The sequence below is a fragment of the Loxodonta africana genome, chromosome 16 (genome assembly GCF_030014295.1).
Source record: "Loxodonta africana isolate mLoxAfr1 chromosome 16, mLoxAfr1.hap2, whole genome shotgun sequence".
NCBI lineage: Eukaryota > Metazoa > Chordata > Mammalia > Proboscidea > Elephantidae > Loxodonta > Loxodonta africana.
The window spans coordinates 25,107,396-25,129,828 of NC_087357.1; the positions used below are offsets into that span (position 1 = coordinate 25,107,396).

The 22,433-nt window shown below is 42.5% G+C and overlaps 1 protein-coding gene across 2 annotated transcripts in view; it reads left to right on the forward strand.

Annotated features, from left to right (window-relative positions):
• The window catches only part of XPNPEP1 (X-prolyl aminopeptidase 1), a 66,368-nt gene that overhangs the window by 15,144 nt on the left and 28,791 nt on the right, over positions 1-22,433 (forward strand). For both annotated transcript variants that reach the window (XM_023546748.2, XM_064269341.1), the window contains exons 2-3: positions 5,317-5,405; positions 11,513-11,637. In XM_023546748.2, the coding sequence (XP_023402516.2) occupies positions 5,317-5,405; positions 11,513-11,637 (214 nt within the window). The remainder of the gene's footprint in view (positions 1-5,316; positions 5,406-11,512; positions 11,638-22,433) is intronic.

Below are 22,433 nucleotides of genomic sequence, written 5' to 3' on the forward strand. Positions count from 1 at the left end.
TATCTCAGTGTTTTGGATTTTGTTGTAGGCTACTTTGTGGCCTAACATGTGGTCTATTCTGGAGAACGTTCCATCTGCACTGGAAAAGAGTGTATACTTTGCTGCCCTTGGGTGGAGTGTTCTGTATATGTCTATGAGGTCAAGTTGGTTGATTGTGGCCTTTTGATCTTCTGTATCTTTGTTGAGTTTCTTTCTAGATGTTCTGTCCTTTACCAAGAGTGGTGCATTGAAGTCTCCTACTATTATTGTGGAACGGGCAATTTCTCTTTTCAGTGCTGTTAGAATTTGTTTTATGTGTTTTGGATTCCTGTCATTGAGTGCATAGATATTTATTATGGTTATGTCCTCATGGTGGATTTTCACTTTAATCATTATATAATGTCCTTCCTTGTCTTTTGTGGTGGACTTTTGTATTAAAGTCTGTTATTTGTGATTAGTATTGTCACTCCTGCTCTTTTTTGGTAGTTATTTGCTTGATATATTTTTTTCCCATCCTTTGATTTTTAACATATTTATATATTTTTTTCTAAGGTGTGTCTCTTTTAGACAGCATATTGATAAGTACTGTTTTTTTTTTAATCCATTCTGACACACCTTGTCTCTTTATGAGTACATTTAAGCCATTGACGTTTAGTGTGGTTATCGATAGATGTGAATTTATTGTGGTCATTTTGTAGTGCTTTTTTTTGTAATGCTCACATTTTCTTTGTTCTTCTTAATCTCCTGTGCTGAATTCCTTTTGTTTGTGGATTGTCTTTTCGTTTCTTTTGTTCTTGTAGATTGTGCTGAGACCTTGTTTTTCTTTATTTTGATGGGTAAGCTTATTAACTTTCTTTGTGGTTACCTTGAAATTTACCCCATCTTCCTAAGTTTGAACCAGTCTTTTATTACTTGATATCACCCACCTTGAGTTCCTCTCCATTTGAAAGTTCTATACCTACACTGTTTATTCTCTGTTTTATTGTTCTGACATTGTTTTCATTTACAGATTGATGTCTCTGGTTCCCTGTGGTAAATCTTTTAGTTTTGTTTTACCCGGGTTCGTATTTGGCTGATGCTTTCCTGAGTTCTAGATTCAGGCCGCTGTCTGATGCTGTTTGTTCTCTAACTGAAGGACACTCTTTAATAAGTTTTGTATGTTTGGTTTGGTTTTTACATATTCCCTTCATTAGGACATTTTCACTATCATATTTGAGCGGGAGTTATGCAGGATAGATTATTCTTGGCTGCAGTTTATTTCTTTCGAGGTTTTATATCTGTCATCACATGCCTTCTTGCCTGCATGGTTTTTGCCAAGTAATCAGGGCTTCATCTTATTGTTTCCCCTTTGTATGTGACTTTTCGTTTTTCTTGAGCTGTTTCCAGGATTCTTTCTTTGTCTTTGATTTTGGTGAGTGTGATTATGATATGTCTTGGTGACTTTTTTGGGGTCTGTCCTATATGGGGTTTGTTGAGCTTTTTGGATGGTCGGCATCTGTCTTTCATGATATTAGGGAAGTTTTCTGTCAGCAAATCATCAATGATCCTCTCTGTGTTTTCCATTATCTCCTCCTGTTCTGGAACTCTGATCATGTGCAAATTTTTGCTCTTGATTGTATCCCACGTATTTCTCAGGTTTTCTTCAGTTTTCCTCCTTATTTTCTCTGATTTTTCCTCAATAAAGTGATATCCAAGGATTTGTCTTCAACGTCGCTGATCCTGTCTTCTATTGTTTGAAATTTCCTCCTAGAACCTATTGTATTGTCCATTTCCGAAATCTTGTTGTTTATCTTTTGGGTTTCTAATTGCTGTTTTTGTGTGATTTCTACTTGTTTATTTTGACATTTTTTCCTGTATTATTTTCCTGAACTCCTCCGTTGTTTTGTGTTTTCCCTGATTTTGTCTGTATTTTCCATGATTTTGACTATTTTTTGCTTAGTTTTATCTGTTTTCCTTCATCTCTTTCCTAATATCTTGGAGAACCTTGAATATTAGACTTTGGAATTCCCAATATTAGACTTTGGAATTCCCTATCAGGTAGTTTCAGTGCTTTTCCTTCTACTGGAAGGTTGTCTGATGTTTTATTTTGGTCGCTTACTGGAGCCATCCTGTCCTGCTGTTTTTGTTCTTTGTTTTTAATATGTTTTGATATTGTCTGCAGTCTCTGGGACATTAAGTAGTTATTTTCTTTGTTTATTGATTGTAGATTTGTTTGTTTCATACTGCTTTTCTGTTTTATTTGATTATGTCTGGGCGGGTAAGCTGGGTGTGCTTTGTTGCTTGTTCATCTATGGGCATGATACTTCTCACCACCTTGTCCAGGTGGGCAGGGCCCATTGTTCAATTATGGTGCAGCAGGGTGGGTCCAGCAGGGGCGAGAATGGGTCATTTGTGGCATGAAGTGGGTGGCAGTATGGTGTGGGGTTCAGGGATCTGCACTGGTGCTGCTCAGGGGCACGTTGCTTGGTGTGTAGTGCAGATAGGCAGGGGGAACAGAAGAGAACATGATGTGTGGAGCTAAGTGGAAGAGAGAAAGAAGTGAGAAAAACAGAAGCAAAAAAAAGAAGAAGAAAAAAGTAAATAAAACAGCACAGTAGGAGTTTCGTGGGTGGGGGCAGGGCAGACTGGGGGAGGCCGTGTGCAGGTGGTTCTCTAGTCCAGCAGTGTGGCATGGCCTGTTGAGAAAGAGCAAGGGTGGCACACCAGGTGAGGTGGGCAAGAGAAAGGAAAGGAAAGAAAGGAGAGAGAGAGAGAGAGAGAGAAGAAAGAACCCCCCCCCCCCCCAAAACAACAACAATATGGCACTGAGGGAACTGGTTGTTGAGGGCTTGGCATAGTGTAACCGGGGTGGTGGCGAGGTGGTGTCTGTCTTGTCAGGTGATGCAGTCTGCAGGAAGGGACGAAAGCAGCACAAGGCCTAGTGCTCTGTCTCCTGTTGGGAGCTCTGTGAATTTGCCTGCCCGTACTCCCTGTCTGGGGTCCTTGGTGGCTGTGGTCCAAGATGGCAAATCCTTGCTGTGTCAGCTGGCAGGAAACCTCCACTACATAGCTCTCCTTGTTCCCTGTTCTCCGTCAGTTTCTTCTTCCATTCGATGCTTGATTGAGGTTTTTTATCCCTTCATTTGACGCTTCGGGTTCCAGGATTGATGTCTGTATCTGTTTTACTTAGTTTTTCAGGTCTTTGCCGCAGAGGGACTGTATGGTGCTTCTGTCTATAGTGCCTTGTTGGCTCTGCCTCCAGCCGAACTTGTTTATTCTAATTTTTTTGTAGAGTCTAGGATTTTCTATATTCAAGATCATGCCATTTCCAAATATTCATACTTCTTTTTTAATCTGGATGCCTTTTATTTCATTTCCTTGCCTAATTCTCCTTACTACATCTTCCAGTACAGTGTTGAATAGAAGTGGTGAAAGTGGACGTCTTTGTCTTGTTCCTGATTTTAGGAGGAAGGCATTCAATATTTAGCTGTGGGTTTCATAACGCCCAATACCAGGTTGAGGAAGATCTCTTCTTCTAGTTCACTGAGTACTTTTGTCACAAAGTGTTGTTGGATTTTGTCAGTTGCTTTTTGTGTCTATTAAGATATTCATATAGTTTTTTGTTTTATTGATATGGTACATTACATGAATTGATTTTCTTATGTCAAACCAACCTTGCTTTCCAGGGGTAAACCCCACTTGGTTATTGTATATGATCCTTTTGTATGTTGCTGGATTTGGTTTGCTAGTATTTTGTTGAGGATATTTGCATCTATATTCATAAGAAATGTTGGGATGTTTTACTTCTTTATGAAAGAATGTATGGTTTCCCCAGTAAACATCTTATTCTGTCTAGTGACACTAATGCAGCAGCCATCTGAGAGCAGGCCTGGATTGATTAGTGAAAATGTCTAGTCTTCTGGTTCTGGCCATGTCGTAGACTGAACTAATGCGGGATTTACCTTTAAGTTCATAGCTGAGTAGAACTCAGAACCTTTTCTATGGCCTACAATATGCCCCTTGGTCCCTCTCTGACCTTATCTCCTAACACTGAGCTCTGCCTTCCCTGACAAACACAAACAGCCATGCTGGCCTCCAAGGTATATGAGGCATACTGTGCCTTGTGGCCTTTGCGCTTGCTGTTTCCTCTGTCTGGAATGTTCTTCCCCTTGATATCCACATGGCTTGTTCCCTTACCTTTTTTAGGTCTCTGCTGAAATTTCATCTGTTATCATAGGGGTCTTCCCTGGATGCCCCATATAAAATAACCTCTCTCCTTCTTCCCTGACGCTCTCTCCCTCTTGTCCTGCTTTTTTTTTTTTTTTCATCGAACATGTACTTATTGCCTGATACCATGTGTACTTGTTTGTTTCTTGCCTTTTGCCTCTCCCGGTGCCCCCTTCTCTTACTCTTTGTAAACTTCTTGATGTTAGGGATGTTGTCTGTTTTGTTCAGTGTTGTGTCTAGAATAGAAGATCCTATAGATTATAGAAGATTCTCAATAAATATTTGTTGTTGAATGAACTCGAAAGAAAAAGAAATCCTTAGGTCCTAGAAATTCAGAACTTAAAGCCTGAGTGGTACGTGGTAACCTGAGTCTGGGTAGGTTTTCAGACACAGATATAGGCTTCATGCCTGGGGTCCCAGGGCATCAAATATCACATTGTAGGGACAGAGGACTGTGTACAAATCTCTTAGCTAAGAAATTAATATAAAAATTAGTCTGAGAAGTAAACAACTGTGACAGTAATGTTTGTACAATCCAGGGCACTTGGTGTTCTCATAAAAAAAATAGTCTTTACTGAAGATAAGCATTTAATAAAAGATGACAAAGTACACAAGGAATGGCCAACCAAGAGGGAGAGGCAGCTGACCAGCAAACCTGAGGGTTACTGTCCCCAAACCTTCTAATGGAACAGTCAGAAATAAATTATAAAATAAGTGCTTCAAATGATTAAAGAGCTGAAAGAAGGAATAAAATCATAGTGAAAGAATGGAAGCTCTCTTCACACCATGAAGAGAGGAACAGGCAGATTTGAAAAAGAATCAAATATAACTTAGGTAAGTGAAAAATATAGTCACTGAAAATAGAATCATCATAGGCTAGTTAATAGACTAGACATAGTTGAAGAGAATTCATGAACTGGAAATTAGACCTGAGGAGATTTGCCTACCATTGTGATATTTTACTTTTAATGCTTACCTGAAACTTTTATTTATCCCATCACTGATATTGGGCTGAGAGTTCTTCCCATTTAGGAAAGAAAACTGCTAAGTCAAGTTGATGCCCCTCTGACTAAGCCTTGCCATGTTTATTGTTGTCAAAGTCTGCAAAATCCTGTTCTTTCTCTTCTGAAGGGCTAATCACCAGGATTTTCATCTGAGAAATTTAAGAATAATTGAACCTAACGAGGTGACACACTCAGGAGATCCAGGTGCAGAAACAGGTAATAATTTTGCCTATAAATTAGATTGAATATCTCAAAAGGATTTCAGACTTCTCCTCCACTCCCCCTTTTTCCCCCCACCCTGTCCCAAGTTGGGACAGAAGACAGAATAAGGAATTAGTAATTGATCATGGCTGAGGGTAAGAGGGGATGTATCTGGAAATTAAAAACCATTTTGTCCTGTGGTTTCCTGGGTGGTTGGTTACTATTTCTATATATTTATATTTTCAAGGTAGTAAGTTAGAGAATTAGATTTTTTGCATTTTCTATTCCATATTAAAAAAGTACTATTCTAGTTTTTCTGATCTCTAATATATTCCTTTATTGACTGTGACTGCTTTAGAAATTAGCTTACAGTTTTCATCATAGCATGAAATGAGAAAAGTTCATCATATATTTTTGTTCTTTGTAAACTCAGCGTGCATCTAGGAAAATCTTTTTTGGGATAAATTTTTGTGACCATTTGTCATGGATTGAATTGTGTCCACCAGAAATGTATGTCATTTTGGCTAGGCTGTGATTCCCAGTATTGTGTGGTTGTCTACCATTTTGTGATCTAATGTGAATATCCTGTTGTTGTAAATCCTAACCTCTGTGATGAGGCAGAATTAGAGGCAGTTGTGTTAATGAGGCAGGGGTCAATCTACAGGATTAGTTGGTATCTTGAGTCAATCTCTTTTGAGATATAAAGGAAAGAAGGGAGCAGAGAGACAGAGGGACCACTTATCACCAAGAAAGCAGAGCCAGGAGTGGAGCACACTGTTTAGGCATGGGGTCCCTGTGCTGAGAAGCTCCTAGACCCAGGGGAAGATTGGCGGCACGGACTTTCTACCAGAGCCGACAGAGAGAGAAAGCCTTCCCCTGAAGCTGGCACCCTGAATTCAGACTTCTAGCCTACTAGACTGTGAGAGAATAAATTTCTGTTTGATAAACCATCCACTTGTGGTATTTCTGTTATGGTGGCGCTAGATTACTAAGACACCATCCTTTTTCCCCAGAGCTGGCTAGTTATCTCTTGAGTTGCCAGAAACTGAAATTTTGAATAAGTGTTGTACTACTGTATTTCTATCCCATATAAACCAGTACTTTTCTACAGACTACCCAAGAGAACCACAGCATTTCCTTTTAGCTAATGAAAAATTGATCCCTTGAAGCTCATAAGAAACCATGACTATCTAATCTGTCTTTGGAAGACCAGTGCTATAATTGAATGTGGTTCTAGATTCTTTTCCTTTAAAAATATGGATGTTTCCAACAATATTTTGGGCCATGTTAGGAGGTAGAGGAGGAAGGAGAAGAAGGAATGGGAAAAAAGGAAAGGAAGGAAAGGGAATAAAAAAGAATCATCAGATTTAGAGCTGGAAGAGAACTTCTCTTTCTAGTTCTCCCTTTTTTTTATATGTGAGGAAATACAGGTTCAGGGAGCTTCAGTTGTCCGAGTCGTAGATCCCGTGTAGAAACTGGAACCCACTTGTTTTGATTTCATTGGTCTTAGAACAATTTAGGCCTATTATGCCTTCAATAATACGGTATAACAGAGCATGGAATTGAGAATTGGGTAGACCTTGGGTCCTCGCTCCTCATGATTTAAATGTATGACTTGGGTAAGTATTTACCTTGTCTTTATTCCTTTTTATCTGTAAAGTGGGAATAGTGATACCTCCCTTGGAGGCTTATTGTGAAAACTAACCACTAATGTATGTAAACTCCTTGAATCTTGCTCAGTTGTAGGACAGAAAGACAAATCTGTTGATGCTGGAAGGGCATCTGGGCATCTGCATGTGTTAAGATGTGCAAATTGGAGTAAGTGAGCCCTTTCTGGTCTTATAACAAGGCATGTAGGAACCTCAGCTAGTGCTTCAGATCTAGATTCACATATTTCTTGAGCACCTAAAATGTGCCAGATGCCGTGCTCGGTGCTTTCACACACGTTAATCTTGTGTAATTCTCCTAGCAACCCAATGAGGTGATTGTGGTGTGCTTTTCATGTACTTACAAGCAGTGAAGAGTCTTGTGTGTGATAAAGGCTGAAGATTTGGGAACTAATTTTTAAAGCAGACCCTCCTATGTAAGAGACTTAAATGAGTCATTCTCTTTAAGGCATGGTTTAAAAGTGCCTGGCAGTATATGAGCTAATGTTATATCATGTACTAGGCCTGTTGCTCTTGGCTTCCCACTTCTCTGCACACCCTGCTTAGGTCTTGGCTGCTTCGAACATTTCTGCAGAATGAGCAGATGCTATAATACAACATCTTCTAAGATCCTGTCTTTCATTATTCCCTCTGAAAGGATCATAGACACAAAGTTGTGACATTTATTCAGCTGTCCTTGGTTGAGCGTATGCTGTATGCTTTGTGTTATGCTATATGCTGCGTGTTGGATGCTGGATGTTAGGTGGCTACAGAGACAAAGGTGACATGGTTCCTGCCTTAAGGAGAAGCACTATATATGCCTATTGTACCACAGTGCTTTCATAGTTAATTGCGTTAACTATTAATTAATTTAGCTAACTTTTAATAATAACTACAAACATTTGCATAATATTTACTATGGGCCAGTCAGTGTTTCTGAGTGCTTTTCTTCTAGTAACTCAATTCCCATAAAAATTACCCTTGAGGGCCACCAGCTATGACTTCCACCTCTTCTATCTTGGCTGCCTTTTCACCTCAATGGTTGGGTCTTGTAAACCCCCCCGTTTTGCCTCCTTCTCCTCAGTTGCAGCTGCTTGACCACTGAGTCACTTTCAAGGTCTGTCGTCCTTGTTGCTACAGCTGTCTCAGCCACTGCCGTGCGTTGTATTCACTTCAGTGGCAGCTGCCACCCCTGCCACAACCCATTGCCTCAGCTATCGTCCATTGCTGTCTTTTCCATCTTTGCTCACTGTTGCTGCCACTACCTTTCACCACATCCTGTTTGTTGCAGTATTGAGAGTTCTTTCAACAGGTATGATACAGGTGAAAAGAAGTGGCTGCATTTAACCAAGGAGACCAGTCTAACGTGACGGGCCTGAAGGATGAGGAGAAAAGAGGAGGGAAAGTATCGAGAGTGATGATGGGCAGGTGGTGTGGTAGAGGGCAGTATGAAAGTGTCACGGAAGTAGAGTGAGGCTCACGATCTTGATGGTTCTGAGGAGGCTGAATACACCAGCAAAAGGAAGAATGTGGTGGCAAGGAGGCAGGTTATGGTGACCAGGAAGCAGAAGGTATCTTTGGCCAACTCCATTTGCCTTGGATGCTTTTCAGTTTGTCATTGAGGATTTTGAGCTTACCACTGATTAGGTTGATTTTATTGATGAAGTTAATGATTGATAACGTTGATACATACTATTAGTCAGTGCTTGGCTTATGTGGATGCACACCCAGTCAGTGCCATAAAAATTCTTGATGTAGAATATGCCCAAATAGAAGCCAAATTCTACAAGGAAAGTAATCATCTTAAAAGAAAGTATATCGGCATCTATCGTGTACTTGTTTTTTTAAAATTCTGGATGCCCAGGCTGTACCCCAGACTAATTAAATCAGAAGCTCCCCAGCTAGTTCTAACGTGCAGCCAAGGTGAAAATATTGCTCCAAAGAAAGCCTTCTTTTTTGTTTGACATTTAAAAAAAATTTTTTTTTATTGTGCTTTAGGTGAACGTTTACAGCACAAATTAGTTTCTCATTAAAACCTTATATACAAATTGTTTTGTGACATTGGCTGCAATCCCTGCAGTGTGTCAGTACTCTACCCCTTTCCATCCCGGGTTCCTCATATCCATTAGTCTAGTTTTCCTGTCCCTTCCTGCCTTCTTGTCTTTCCTTTTGGGCAAGTGTTGCCCATTTGGTCTCATATACTTGATTGAACTAAGAAACACGTTCCTCACGTGTGTTGTTGTTTGTTTTATAGGCTTGTCTAACATTTGGCTGAAATATAGACTTTGGGAGTGCTTCAGTTCTGAGCTAACAAGGTGTCCCTGGGGCCATAGTTTTGGGGGTTCCTCCAGTCTCTGTTAGACCAGTAATTCAGGTTTGCTTTTGTGAATTTGAATTTTGTTCTACATTTTTCTTCTGCTCTGTCCAGACCTTCTATTTTTATTCCCGTCAGAGTGGTCAGTGGTGATAGCTGGCACCATCTAGTTCTGGGCTGAGGCTGGTGGAGGCAGTGGTTCATGTGGTCCTTTAGTGCTCTGGACTAATATTTTCCTTATGTGTTTGGTTGCTTTCAATCCGCTTTGCTCCAGATGGGATGGGACAAATAGATGTATCTTAAATGGCCGCTCGAAAACATATAAGACCCCAGAAGCTACTCACCTCTTTTTAAGAATTTAAATTGCTCAGAAAGATGCTTTGGAAACGTGATATATCTATTCTGAAGCGCTTGAAAGATATCAGAGTAAAATTTTCGGGTGCTGGCAAGCTTATGAGATCACAATAGGCTTTTTATCTTTCTTTTTTTGAGTTTTTAAAATAACTTTATTCAGTAATCAGTTGTTAATTTTCATCCACAGTGACCTTCCGTAGATTTTTGAAAGCAGCGGCAGATGTATAGGTAACCAGTGTATAGAGCTTTTTTGGTGAATCTTTGCCCTCATTATTTTCTGGACAACTGTACATGGATACGGTGTGAGACATGCCTTATTCCTTTGTCCCAGACACTTATATTAAGCCTTTTGTCAATGTGCATATCGACATTCCCGTGTCCTTTATGGCAGATTTCTGAATCTCTGAATGCCCAAGGGACACATTTCTTGAAGCCCACTCTGTTGACGCACTTGTAAATGTTGATGGTATATGTTCTAGTCACCACCTTGTTGATGGCAGAATGGTCTTTCTCATCTTGCCACCCTTGTTTGCAGGAGCCATCTAAACCCAGGTAACAAGGAGGCTCAGACCCGAGTGAGACAAGCCAAGTCCTCCCTCCTGGGCTTGGCCTCAACCTGCAGCACTTGGGGTGCTTTTGTGTATGGAGGGTCCGGCTAGGCCCCTGAAGCCCTAGGTCTGGGCAAAGCCAACCCAGCTACCCCAGGGCCCAGCATCCATGCCTCTCAGTTGCCCCTGCCCCCAACAGGCTTCTTTTAGATCCCAGTGGAGGTGTTGACATATAAACTTAGGTCAAATCAGGTAGACAAGGAATTCTAGGCTCGGTATATTGGACAAAAGGAAAGATTGCCCCTCTGAAAAATATTCAGAAGGAACTGTAATGCAGTCGAAATGGACATGTTGCAATCACAAGTTAGGTGGTTTCCAGTGACTCTCTTTGAGTACTTTGGCACTTTTTCAGTGAGTCCCAAGATTAATATGGTACCTCACAGGAGAATGTACCAGAGATAACCATGATGACTGAGATACAAAAGCCCAAGGTGGTGGTGGTGAAGGGGAAGAAGCAGATGAAAATGTTAAAGTAAAAGAACCAGAAAAGGATCTATACCCAGCAGGGCGCAGGCCACAGCGAGTTGGGTGTGAATCCTTGAGGATAGTCCTGTGTAACGGCCTCAGTGTAACTCTCCATTTCGTACACTGGGATGCATTAGGATGTTTTTGGTAAAGTAAAATATTTTTGTTTGTTTTAAAAATGAATTGGAAACAATCTATTTTGAATTCTAGTAGTATAGTTTTGTGCAGTTATGTGGGAGGATGTAGTAAAATATGTATAATCACTGATCTGTAATTGGTTTAATGTGAAGTCATTTTATGTAGCCAGGGGACTACAGCTATAATATTTATCAAAACTGTTAACTGCTATCAATATTTGCAGAAAAAAAGATTTTTTTGAGGAACCAACTAAAGTGGTTTTTAAGTCAGTTTGTGTTATCTGTGCCTTCATCACACAGAAATACAGTCTTGTACTCATTAGGAGGCAGTGAAAGAGGTAGCCTAGGAATTTGGAAATGAGTGTCAGCGTGAGTATTCTTGCCACATAGTAGCCATTTGGAAGTGGTATTTAAGGACTGTAAGCTTTAGTGTTTCTGGCAGCTTTGGGCTTGGTTTGTTGGTGGGGTGGTTAGTTTGAAGACATAGCTGGAAGTGGGACAGAATGTGGAAAGTGCTTCTCTCTGGGGCTTCCTTTGAACCAATCATTGAGTTGCACAGGGCAGGCTGGTTTTGGAATAAACTCTCCTGTTGTTGCAGACGGCAGAATGGCTCCAAAAGTAACTTCAGAGCTGCTTCGGCAACTGAGACAAGCCATGAGGAACTCGGAGTATGTGACAGAGCCAATTCAGGCCTACATCATTCCGTCAGGAGACGCCCACCAGGTACTGAGTGGAGACAGTGAAGGAACTCATCAGCCTCTCTTTCATTCTGTCCCCCGCCCCAACTCCAGTGTGTTTGCAGGGCTTCTAGTTGTCATCCTTAACTAAGCATGTCCTCCACAGCTTGACATAGGATCTTGTGTCCTGTAGAGTCTCACCAAATAGTTGTTGATTTGTCCCAGGCTTGTTTCTAATGAATATAGCCAGTTTTCAGTAAGTTCTAGAAGAATTTGCGGATACATTAAGGGGCACATACCTTGGGCCTTTTCTGTTTGCTGATATCCTTATCCCTGTTCCCCCACAAATCCCTACCCCATGGATTTCTGCCTTCACAGGTGTTAGGGATGATTCTGAATTTCATACCCCACCCCCATGCCTTGCTATCTTTGACAGAAGCAACTCAGTAAATGTGTTTTCTCTCTAAGAGCACTATTGATCTAAAAAGGAGAGAGTTGGGTTTAGAAAGGTGGGGACCTCATATGATGGGGCTGAGGGGCAGGAGAATTAAAGGATTCTAGGATCTACTCTTTTAGGTCATTGAGTCATCTAGTGTTTGAGTGCCTACACCATGGGCATGGTACTGTAGGGGTTACAAAGATAAATTTGAGATTGTGTTCCTGCCCCCACTGTGCTTACGGTTTATTAGAGTAGATGAGACAAAATACAACGTACTGATGTTCCATAAAGTTATCCATACATATTTTTTTCCCCTAGCCTTTACTATGTAAAAGGCGCTACCTTAGGTATTGTACAGGATACACGGATGAGAATTGCCCCTGGTCTAAAGAAGCATACAGTTTAGTAATGCAGTAATGACATATATAAAAATATGTCTTGCAAGGTAGAGTGTGGTAGGTACTATCAAGAAAATCTGGATGGGGAAATTGGAAAATGAGAGGGGACAATGAGGGAGGATCGTCATGGGGTAGTGGAGGCATTTGAGCTGGACCTTGAAGGATAGGTAGAGTTTGGATAAAGAGCAGGGGCAGGGGTGTGGGGAGGGATGGGTGGGAGGATTAGTAGGAGCAAAGGCAGAGGAACAGGGAAGCTTGGAGTGTATTTCAGAAACAACTTGGCAAGTTTCCTTAGCAAGAGCCTAGGGAAGTGAAAAGCAATACTGGGAAATAAGGCTAGTGTTGTAGGATTCTTTAGTTGTAGGTAACAGAAACTGCCTTGGAGTACCGTGAGCAATAAAAATATTCTTCTTGAGGCGTTAGGGCAAGGACCACTGCATTGGTACAACTCCAGGTTGTGAATGGTGCCCTCTACAATTGTGCAATGTCAGGGCTCCAGATAGGGGTGTCTCATGGAATCTGAGGGCAAGAATGCAGCTGGCCCTCAGGAAGAACTGGGATGGAAGGATTTTTCAATTTGTGCTACAGATCATTTTCTTTCTCAGCCAGCAAGCTAGGTAGTAGGTGGCTATTTGAACAAGTTTATATCTCTTTATCTCTTACTTCCAAGATACCAGATTGAGCTAGAGTGTTAATCTCAAATCCAGAGTCCTGTGTGAGAACTTGATTGGCATAATAGCTTGGTCTGGATTACTGTGCATGTGTAGGGGGGAGTGTCATGTGGTGCAGACATGACTGATGGGGGCCCACCATGATGGAGAGTGTAGCAGAAAAAAGGCATTATTGTAAGTTGAGCAAAGATCTCAAAAGGTGTCCACTCCAGCTGCCTTCCTTTTGCCCCTCCCCAAATGTCCAGCCCACATGGTCATGACAGAATGTCAGACTGGTGTTAACCTGGGGACAGCCTTAAGTTTGGACCTCTGCCTGGAGACATGGGATTTCCTGGCTCTGGGAACAAATGAAGGGCTGAAATGAATAACCAAAGTGATTGGATGATTTGAGGCAACAGCATGAAGTTTAGGATACTTTGATATCTAGAACAATATTCTCCAAACCTGGTTCTGTAGCATTCCTTTTGGTCTCCTAAGATGTTCTATAAAAAATGTATTCAGTGGTCAAGAAAATAGTGAAATGAGTATCTTACTGCAGGACTTTTCTGAGCCTTTTCTATTCTGGTGAACACTGTGAAATTCTAAGAAGGAATAAAGTATTCGGCACTTTCCAACTTTAACCTGTGCAATTCCCACAGCCATCTCAGGGTATGATGGGGGACTCTGGTGTTCCATGGGTTACTGTAAAAATGGCATGGCAGAGGCATCTGACCTCCTCTAACTTTACAAGGGGGAAGGAGAATCAAGATCAACAGCCTAAGGCTGATTCCTATGAGGTAGAGGTCAGACATACCTCTTCTCTCCACCATCTTTGCCAATTCTGACACCAACTTTCCCTCCCACGGCACACTGTACTTGTCTGCTGGGTTCAATAATTCATTGCAGTGACCACGCAGAATTCACAGGCCATACTCAAAAGTTACGGGGTTTATTAGGGAAGTAACAGGTTATGACTCAGGTTCGGGAATGCTGAGGATACAATTTTTTGATCGGGACAGCCTCTTCTCAGCTGTGCATATAGGCAGGTCTCTCTCTGGCCTTCAGCCCCTCGACCTGGCCTCTGCCCTGCTCACACAAGTGTTACAAAAGTCTTTTAGTTCTGCCAATAAGTGCCCTGAGGCACCCCACTCCACCAGCTTAGGGTGGGATTTGGTAACCGAATCTTCTCACGTCTGTTCTCCTTTGGTATTGTCTAGAATAGACAAACAAGATTCACTAGCCAGATGGGAACCAAAGTTTTACCTTGGATAATGGCTAGTTGAGTAAGTAGATTGGTGAACATGGCTTGGGACCAAGTCACGGTAGGAGCTGTAAGAAGGTGAGGACCTGGGTATTGCACTGGTTAAGGAGGTAAGATCCTAGCATTTCCTCAAAGAGCTCCTTTTTTCTTTTTTGCCGAGGCTCCTCTGGCGGGCTTTCCCTGCCTCCTCCCAACCTGTCAGCCCTAGCCTTTGGGAGGCTTGGGCTACATGTCATGGGGGTCTCTGCTAGATTCATAGGTGGTGTTTTTCATTAATTGGGTCACTTCTCTGAGAGGGTCATACAGGCTGGGGCTGTCGTGGAGCTCCAGCTAAAGACTCCTCAGAACTCTATTTGTGAGCCTTGACTTCGGGGGTGGTCTCATTGTCGAAAAGTCAAAGAGCCATCTTGATTGACTTTTTTGTGTTTCTTGAATTAAAAGTCAGAGGTTTCTGGTTAAGGGTATGTTGGAAGCTTGTAATGTTTGTGTTTTGGTTTTCCTTTGCCTGGTTTTAGAATACAATCTGTATGTTTACTAGTAAGGGATGTTCTTATAGCCAAGCCAAGTTTATCGTGATATCCTTGAGTCCTAGGTGCTCTTCCTGAGCCAACTTTTTTTATTGGCCATCATAAAGCTCTTTTTTGGCGAGTACCCTGGTTGATATTTAAAAAGTGTCTTCCTTTGATATTAGGTGAAGCCTAACACACCCAAAGCAGTCCCGTGTTAAACTTTGGGAGGACAATGGGGCTGGCCAAACCATAGGTGATGACAAGCCCCCATGTTCCGTACTTTTTCTCCACTCTTCATCTCCTGCTAATGATCCTTGACTATCAGAATTGGATGGCTTCTCCCTAGATGAGGAAAGTGAGGCTTTACTCCCAGAAAAATGTGTCATCCGGGAACATTCTGAGAATAAAAGGTCAACCTTGCTCTACATCAGCTGTTACCTCTGTTGCGGAAGTCACTGCTTAGGCTTCACAGATTTTAATTTTTGTCCTCTGTTGTCTTTCTGTTCCTGCCTGTCCCTGGCCATTTTTCTTTTTATAGTCTCTGTCATTCCTAGTGCTCTAAGCTAGCTGTTGCCCTGCATATGTGGGGAAGTTGTGTTTCTTTTGTTCGGTGCCCGGGGCCAGGTACTGAGGCAGATGCAGAGAGCAGGCAGGTTAGTGTATAGGTAAACTCGAGGGCTCTAGGCCTGTCTGCGGGCAAACGCAGGATTTGCCACCTGCCAGCTGCTTGGCCTCAGGCAAATTACTTCACATTCCTAAGTGTCAGTTAAACTCTCTGGGTCTTAGTTTTCCTGTCTGCAAAAAGGGGATTTTTGACAGTATCTGCCTTGGTGGTGCAATGATTAAAGCGCTCAGCTGCAAACCAAAAGCTTGGTGGTTTGAACCCACCAGTGACTCAGAGGGAGAAAGACCTAGTGATCTGCTCCTGTAAAAATTACACCCTAGAAAACCTTATGGGGCAGTTCTCCTCTGTCACATTGGGTCGCTGTGAGTTGGAATTGACTCGACGGCACCCGACAATGACCACCGCTACCTCATAGGGTTGTTGTCAGGATTAAATGAGTTAGTAGATGTGAAATGCTTAATGCATGTCTGGCACCTAGGAAGTGTCATTATATTAGCTGCTATTATTGTTGTTGTTATTACTATTATAGAGACGAATGAGAGAAAACCAAAAAAACCAAACCCACTGCCGTTGAGTTGGTTCCGACTCATAACAACCCTGTAGGACAGAGTAGAACTACACCATAGAGTTTCCAAGGAGCGCCTGGCGGATTTGAACTGCCCACCTCTTGGTTAGCAGCTGTAGCGCTTAACCACTGCGCCACCAGGGTTTCCTCTGAGAGAAAACAGTCCGTTAAAAAAGATCAGAGTAGATAAGCCACACAAATGCTGACGCAAAATGGAAAGTGGTCGTTGTCATAGGTCAGGACTTGGGAGTACTGCCCATTGAAAATATACTGTGAGCCACATATGTAATTTAAAATGTTCTCATAACCACATTAAAAGAAAAGAAATTAATTTTAGTAATGTGTTTTATTACTCTAGCACGTCTACAATATTTCAACATATCAATATAAAAAAAATTAGTGTGATATTTTACATTTCTTTTTTTCATACTATGTCTTCACAATCTGGTGTGTATTATACACTTATAGAACATCTAAATTTGGATGAGAAATTTTCATTTGAAGTATTTGATTGTGTTTTGATTTCATAAAATTTACAGTTGAAAAAGTGGACCTATGCACCTGAGTTGTTCCAGCCTCACTTAAAGGTTTTCTAATAACTGAATTTTAAGTATCAGTTTTAAAATTTATATGTAAATTAATTAAAATGAAATGAAATAAAATAAAAATTCAGTTCCTCAGTCGCATTAGCCACATTTCAAGTGCTCTTTAGCCACACACGGCTGGTGGCGACCGTAATGAACAGCACAGGTCTAGATAAAGTATGGACTGAATTCATGGGCAAGGGGGGCTTATTTTAAAGCTGGTAGAATCAAGGAAGCCTTCATGGAGGAAGTGGTATTTGAATTAGAATGTGAACAGGTAGAATTTGGATACTTGGAGATGGGCAGGTATAAGAAATAACAGACAAATCCACAGAAGTAGGAAAACATGAATAATGATAAGCTTGGAGAAGAAAGAAAAATAGATACCTGGTCTTGGGAGGCCTTGACCACCAGAATCAGGAGGGTAGGTTTTTGTTACAAAGAAGGGAGCCATCAAGGGTCTTTGAACAGGAGTGTTACATGATTAGAGGGAGCAGTGCTTAGTATGGATGGGAGAAGGGAGACACTAGAAACTGGGAAACCTTTTAGGAGGCTGTTGCAGGAGTCCAGAGTCAGGGTAAAGAGGGCCTGGACTTTGGTTCTGGTATTAGTAGCAGAAAACAGGGAAAGAATTCAGAGGAGAAGCAGTAGGACATGGATTGATGATGGTCCTTGCAGGTGAGCTGGTCAAGGGAATTTGGGAAGTTTGGAACCTGAGAGTGTTTGTGGTGCCATCAGTAGAAAAAAATGGGAAATCGCACTTTCCTTGTTTTGGTTCCTATATGGAGAGGAGAGACATGGTTAGAGTGACTCTGTTAAACAGGACTCTGGGTCCTTGACAGGATTGCAAGAATAAGGAGGAAGGGTTGGCTTTGAGTGTGACCTGCCACAGCAGTCTCGCAGCAATAGAGAGGCTGCTCTTCTCTGTGGCTGTTATTCCTAATTGCTTCATTTTTAGGGTAGAGTCAGGGTTGTTGGGATTTTTCCTGTAGGTGGGGAAGGGGTACTGTTGGAGAAGTAAAGGAGCATCTCGCATTCTGTCCTTTGTGTACTTTTCAAAACACAAATAACACACACCCACATACTTCTGGAGAGAAAACATACCCCCAGTGCAAAATTACTCAAGGTTTTGACGCTCTAGTGGTCTGCTTCTCTTTGTCTTCTGCAACTTTAAAGGTTTTTTTTTTTTTTTGTCTTTTTAAACCCAGAGCAAGGGTGGTAGTTTTGATGTGTTTGGGTCAAAGAAAATTTACAGTGAATAGTTGTCCATTTTCTCTGGTACTCTGGACACTTTCATGTGCCATCTAAGTCAGCCGTTGGGATTTGCGGACACTGCTGGCGCCAGACCAGGAGACTCATTGGTCGGACCAGAGCTGCGCCAGCACTGCCTTTTAGTAATCCCAATTTCTCCCTCTCCGCATCTGTAAGGCCCCATATTCTGCTCTTGGGCTTGGCTTAGTCAAAGGGTCATGATCTGCCAGGGGTCTCTGCCAACTTGAGTTTTTGGCTGTTTATGGTTCTTCCTTCTGGAAGACATGAATCAGATTTTCCTAAAGTCTTTGGACACAACTCCTACTCCTCCTGGCTTTGGCCTCCTGTTTTGTTTTATATTTCTTAAACATGCTCTCTTTTGGGTAGTGATTTTTATCCCAGGGTGATTTTATCTACTGTGTTAGAGTGATGCCAGCCATACTAACACGTCTCAGAGTTTCAGTGACCTGGTACCGTGGAGGTTTATGTTTTATTCATATAGCAGTCCAGAGTGGAGTTCCTGATGCGGGGATGGCTTTCCTCCACCAGGAGGAAAAGCGATTTGGGAACCAGGCTTTTTCCATCTTCTAATGCCACCATTCCAGCTGGTGGAAGGGGAAGGAGTATGAACAAGGCACACCTGTTTTAACTCTCCTGGCCAAATGTCACTTCCCACCCACGTGCCACTGGTAAGAACTAGTTACATGACCCCATCTAGTTGCAAGCAGGCCTGGGAAATGAAGTCCTACCTGGGCAGCTACTTTCCAACGAGTTTTCTACACTGAGGAAGAAGGGGCATGAATCCTTGGACAGCTATCCATTTTTTTCCCCACACACCTTGACTTGGTTTCATTTAAGAGAGAAGAAAAATACCACAGGCTGGGAGGTGTCTTAGTATTTGGGAACACAGGAGCCTGTGTCTCTGTTTGCAAGTCTAACTCTGGGGCTTCCTGCCGACAGACAGCCGTTGACTCATTCAGTTTCGTTTTTGTTGAGAACCTGATATGTCAGAGGCACTGGGCCAGGCTCATGGCTTATGGGGGCGGCGGGTGGGGGAGAGGAAGAAATATCACCCCAGCACAAGCCCTAGTAACTTCACTCTTATCTGGGCACTTAGCCATCAGCTCTACTTGTCTTGTTCCATCCCGCACATGACCTTGTTGACCACTCTTCTTGAAAGAAAGTGCGGCTCTGGCCATGTCACCACCCTTCTCTTGAACTTTTAATGTCACTGTAGAACTTTCAGAATAAAGTTCAAGCCTCTTAGTGTGAGGTTTGAGGTCCTTGACCATTTGTCTTCAGGCTGCTTTTCTGGGCATCTCTGCTGCCTCTCTCCCTTGAATGTCCTGCCTCTGCACTCAGGCTAATCTCCTCACCACCTTCCCACAGACCTCTTACCTCCTGCTTCTGGTCTTCTCATACCTTTCTCCCTTCCTAGGCTGCCTTCTCAGTCCTCACCAATCCATGGTGGCCCAGGTCAAACCTCTGAGCCAGTTTCTGAACTTCCTTCAAACTGTAGCAAATACTGTATTGCATATTCAGACGAGTTTATTGGCTATTTATTAGGCTGATGTTTCACGGATATCTGTCTTATTTTGCTGGCCAAGATTGTCCACTCTGAGAGGTACTTTCTTATGTCTCCTGGTGAGTCTAGCTCAGTGCCTGGTGCATAGTAATAAGAGCTGCAGTTAATCAAATGCGTAGCAAGTATTAATTGCATTATGTCACACCTCAGCCCTCTGAGATGGACATTATTATCATCATTTTACAGATGAGGACATCGAACCCAAGGTTACACAGCTAGTAAACAGAGGAGGTAGGCTTGAACATAGGTCTGACTCCTGGGTGTAGGAGACATCTATTATGTTGTTGATGAAGGTACAGGTAAATTTGAGGTATACCTTGTATTCCTTATTCTTGAAGAGTTTATAATCCAATTGTGCAGACTTAAAAGAGGATGCTTGGCAGTGTGGCAAGGGTGTGGGCTTCTTAAATTCAGACCCGAGTTCAGATCTTGTCTCAGCCACTTACTGCAGTGGTGCCTTGGGGAAGGTAACTTCTCTGAGTTTCATTTTTTTTTAAATCTGTAAGTGGGGAGGATGAAACCCTGCAGAGCTGCTACCAAGATTAGAATTAGAGGAAATGAATACAGTGACTGGCAACTGGTAGGTGTTCAGTGAATCTTAGCCAGTATTTTTGTTGTTATTATCCAAAGAAGGTTATGGCTAAATGACCAAACCAAACCTCCTGCTGTGCAGTCAGTTCTCACTCATGGTGACCCTGTATGTTGCAGAGTAGCAGTGTGTGTTCCGTAGGGTTTTCAAGACTGTGACCTTTTGAAGCAGATTGCCGGGCCTTTCTTCTGAGGTACCTCTGGACCAACCTTTTGATTAGTAGTTAGGTGTTTAACTCTTTGTACCACCCAAGCGCTGCTGGTTAAATGACAGTGTCCTGTAAGATTCAGAGACAAGGGAGACCTCTGAAAGCTGGAGTGGATCAGAAAGCTTCACGGAAGAGGGTTGTTGAGCTGGATTGTAAGGATGGTGTCTTAGTCACCCAGTGCTGCTGTGACAGAAATACCACGATGGCTGGCTTTAACAACGCGGTTTAGTAGTAGACGTAGAACCTGCCGTGGAGTCAGTTCTGGCTCATAGTGACTCTATAGGACGGAGCAGAACTGCCCCACAGGGTTTCCAAGGAGCGGCTGGTGGATTTGAACTGTCAACCTTTTGGTTAGTAGCTGAACACTTAACCACTGCACCCCCAGGGCCCCTCTCATGGTTTAGGAAGCTGGAAGTCCGAATTCAGGGTGCCGGCTCTAGCGGAAGGCTTTTGCTCTCTGTTGGCTGTGGAGGAAGGCCCTTGTCTCTTTGAGCGTCTGCTCCTGGGCGATCTTCATGTGGCTTGGCATCTCTCCTCCCCCGTCTCTGCTTGTTTCGCTGCTTGTTTAACCTCTTTATACCTTAAAAGGGATTGATTTCAGACACACCCTGTTTGCAGATGTGCTTTATTTGGCTGTGTAACATACACAGTTTGAATTAGATGCCAACATTTAAAAATCAAGTGATTTCTCACAAGCACACATTTCTAAGCTTCTCCTGAAATATTAAAGATTGGCACCCTGTTGCCTGCATTCCAGCAGGAGAGGAATTAGAGCTGAGCAGGAGCTGCTGTCTTTAGAAAAGACACCCCCTTGTTCTGCTTGACTCATTCGTTAACCTGCCTATACCCGAGGGTATTTGAGTTGGAAACCCCAGTTGTAATCCCTCTGGTCTTTTTCCTGGTATTAGTTTCCTAGTGCTGCTGTAACAAATTACCACACATTTAGTGGCTTCAAACAGCACACATATATTATCTTGCAGTTCTGGAGGTCAGAAGTCTAAAATAGGTCAGCAGGGCTACCTTCCTTCTGGAGGCCCCAGGAGAGAATCTATTCCTTGTGTTTTTCAGTTTCTAGAGGCTACCTGCATTTCTTGGCTCATGACCCCTTCCCCCATCTTCAAAGAGATGCCGAAGATTTTAACTGGGTAAAGGGAGAAAGGTTCACCTCTTTCTGTTTGTTCATTTATTCAGTAAATATCATTGAGGACATACCATGTGTCACCTGTGCTATGTACAGGGACAGACAAGATAGACAAACACCCTGATCTCCTGGAACTTACATTCTAGAAGAGGGAGACAATATGATAAAAGTATAAAAACATTTATTAACACAAGAAACATTTGGAAAACTGTGCTATACAGACAGTTAAGAGTGGCTGGGTGGCTACGTTAGCTGGGTAGTCAGGGCGTGCCTCTCTGTGGAGGTGATGTTCAAACTGAAATCTAATGATGAGCAGGAGCTAGCTATGCCACAATCGGGGGTGAGTTTATAAGCCTGCCTTCGTCTGGTTTCTCTACAGGAACAAAACCAGTGAGGTATGTGTGTGTGTGTATGGATATATAGAGAGAGACTGATTTACTTAAAAAAAAAAAAAAATGGCTCATGCATTTGTAGGGACTGGCAAGTCCCAAATCCATAGGTTAGGCTGCCAGTAGGAGACCTCTGTTAACTTATGGGATTGTGGGTCTGGCGAATCCAAAATCTGCAGGTCAAACAGCATGCTGGAGCCTTCTGCAGGCCTCCATCCCAGGAACTGGAGGACAGGGCAATGAGAAGTGTGCAGGGTTGAAGGAGAGTGAACTTCGCCAGAATATCCATTTATATTCTGGAGGCAGGCCACACCCCCAAAGAAACTCCCCTTTCAGCTAATTGGCTGATCACATCATGGAAGATGATTACATTATATTACATTATGGAAGGTCACAAAGTCCAGTGTCTGCAAACCACTGAGAATCATAGCCTAGCCAAGTCGACACATGACATTAACCCTCACGAAGCCTAAGCTAGAGCATGTGCAAAGGCCTGAAGCAGGAATGAGCTTGGGGCCTGCAAAAAGCCGAAAGGAGCCAGTGTGGCTGGAGCGTGGTGAATGGGAGGGAGAGTTGGATGACAGTTCCAAGAGGACAGCAGGACCAGATCATGTGGGGCCCCAGGGGACTGGATTAGGGGTTTGGATT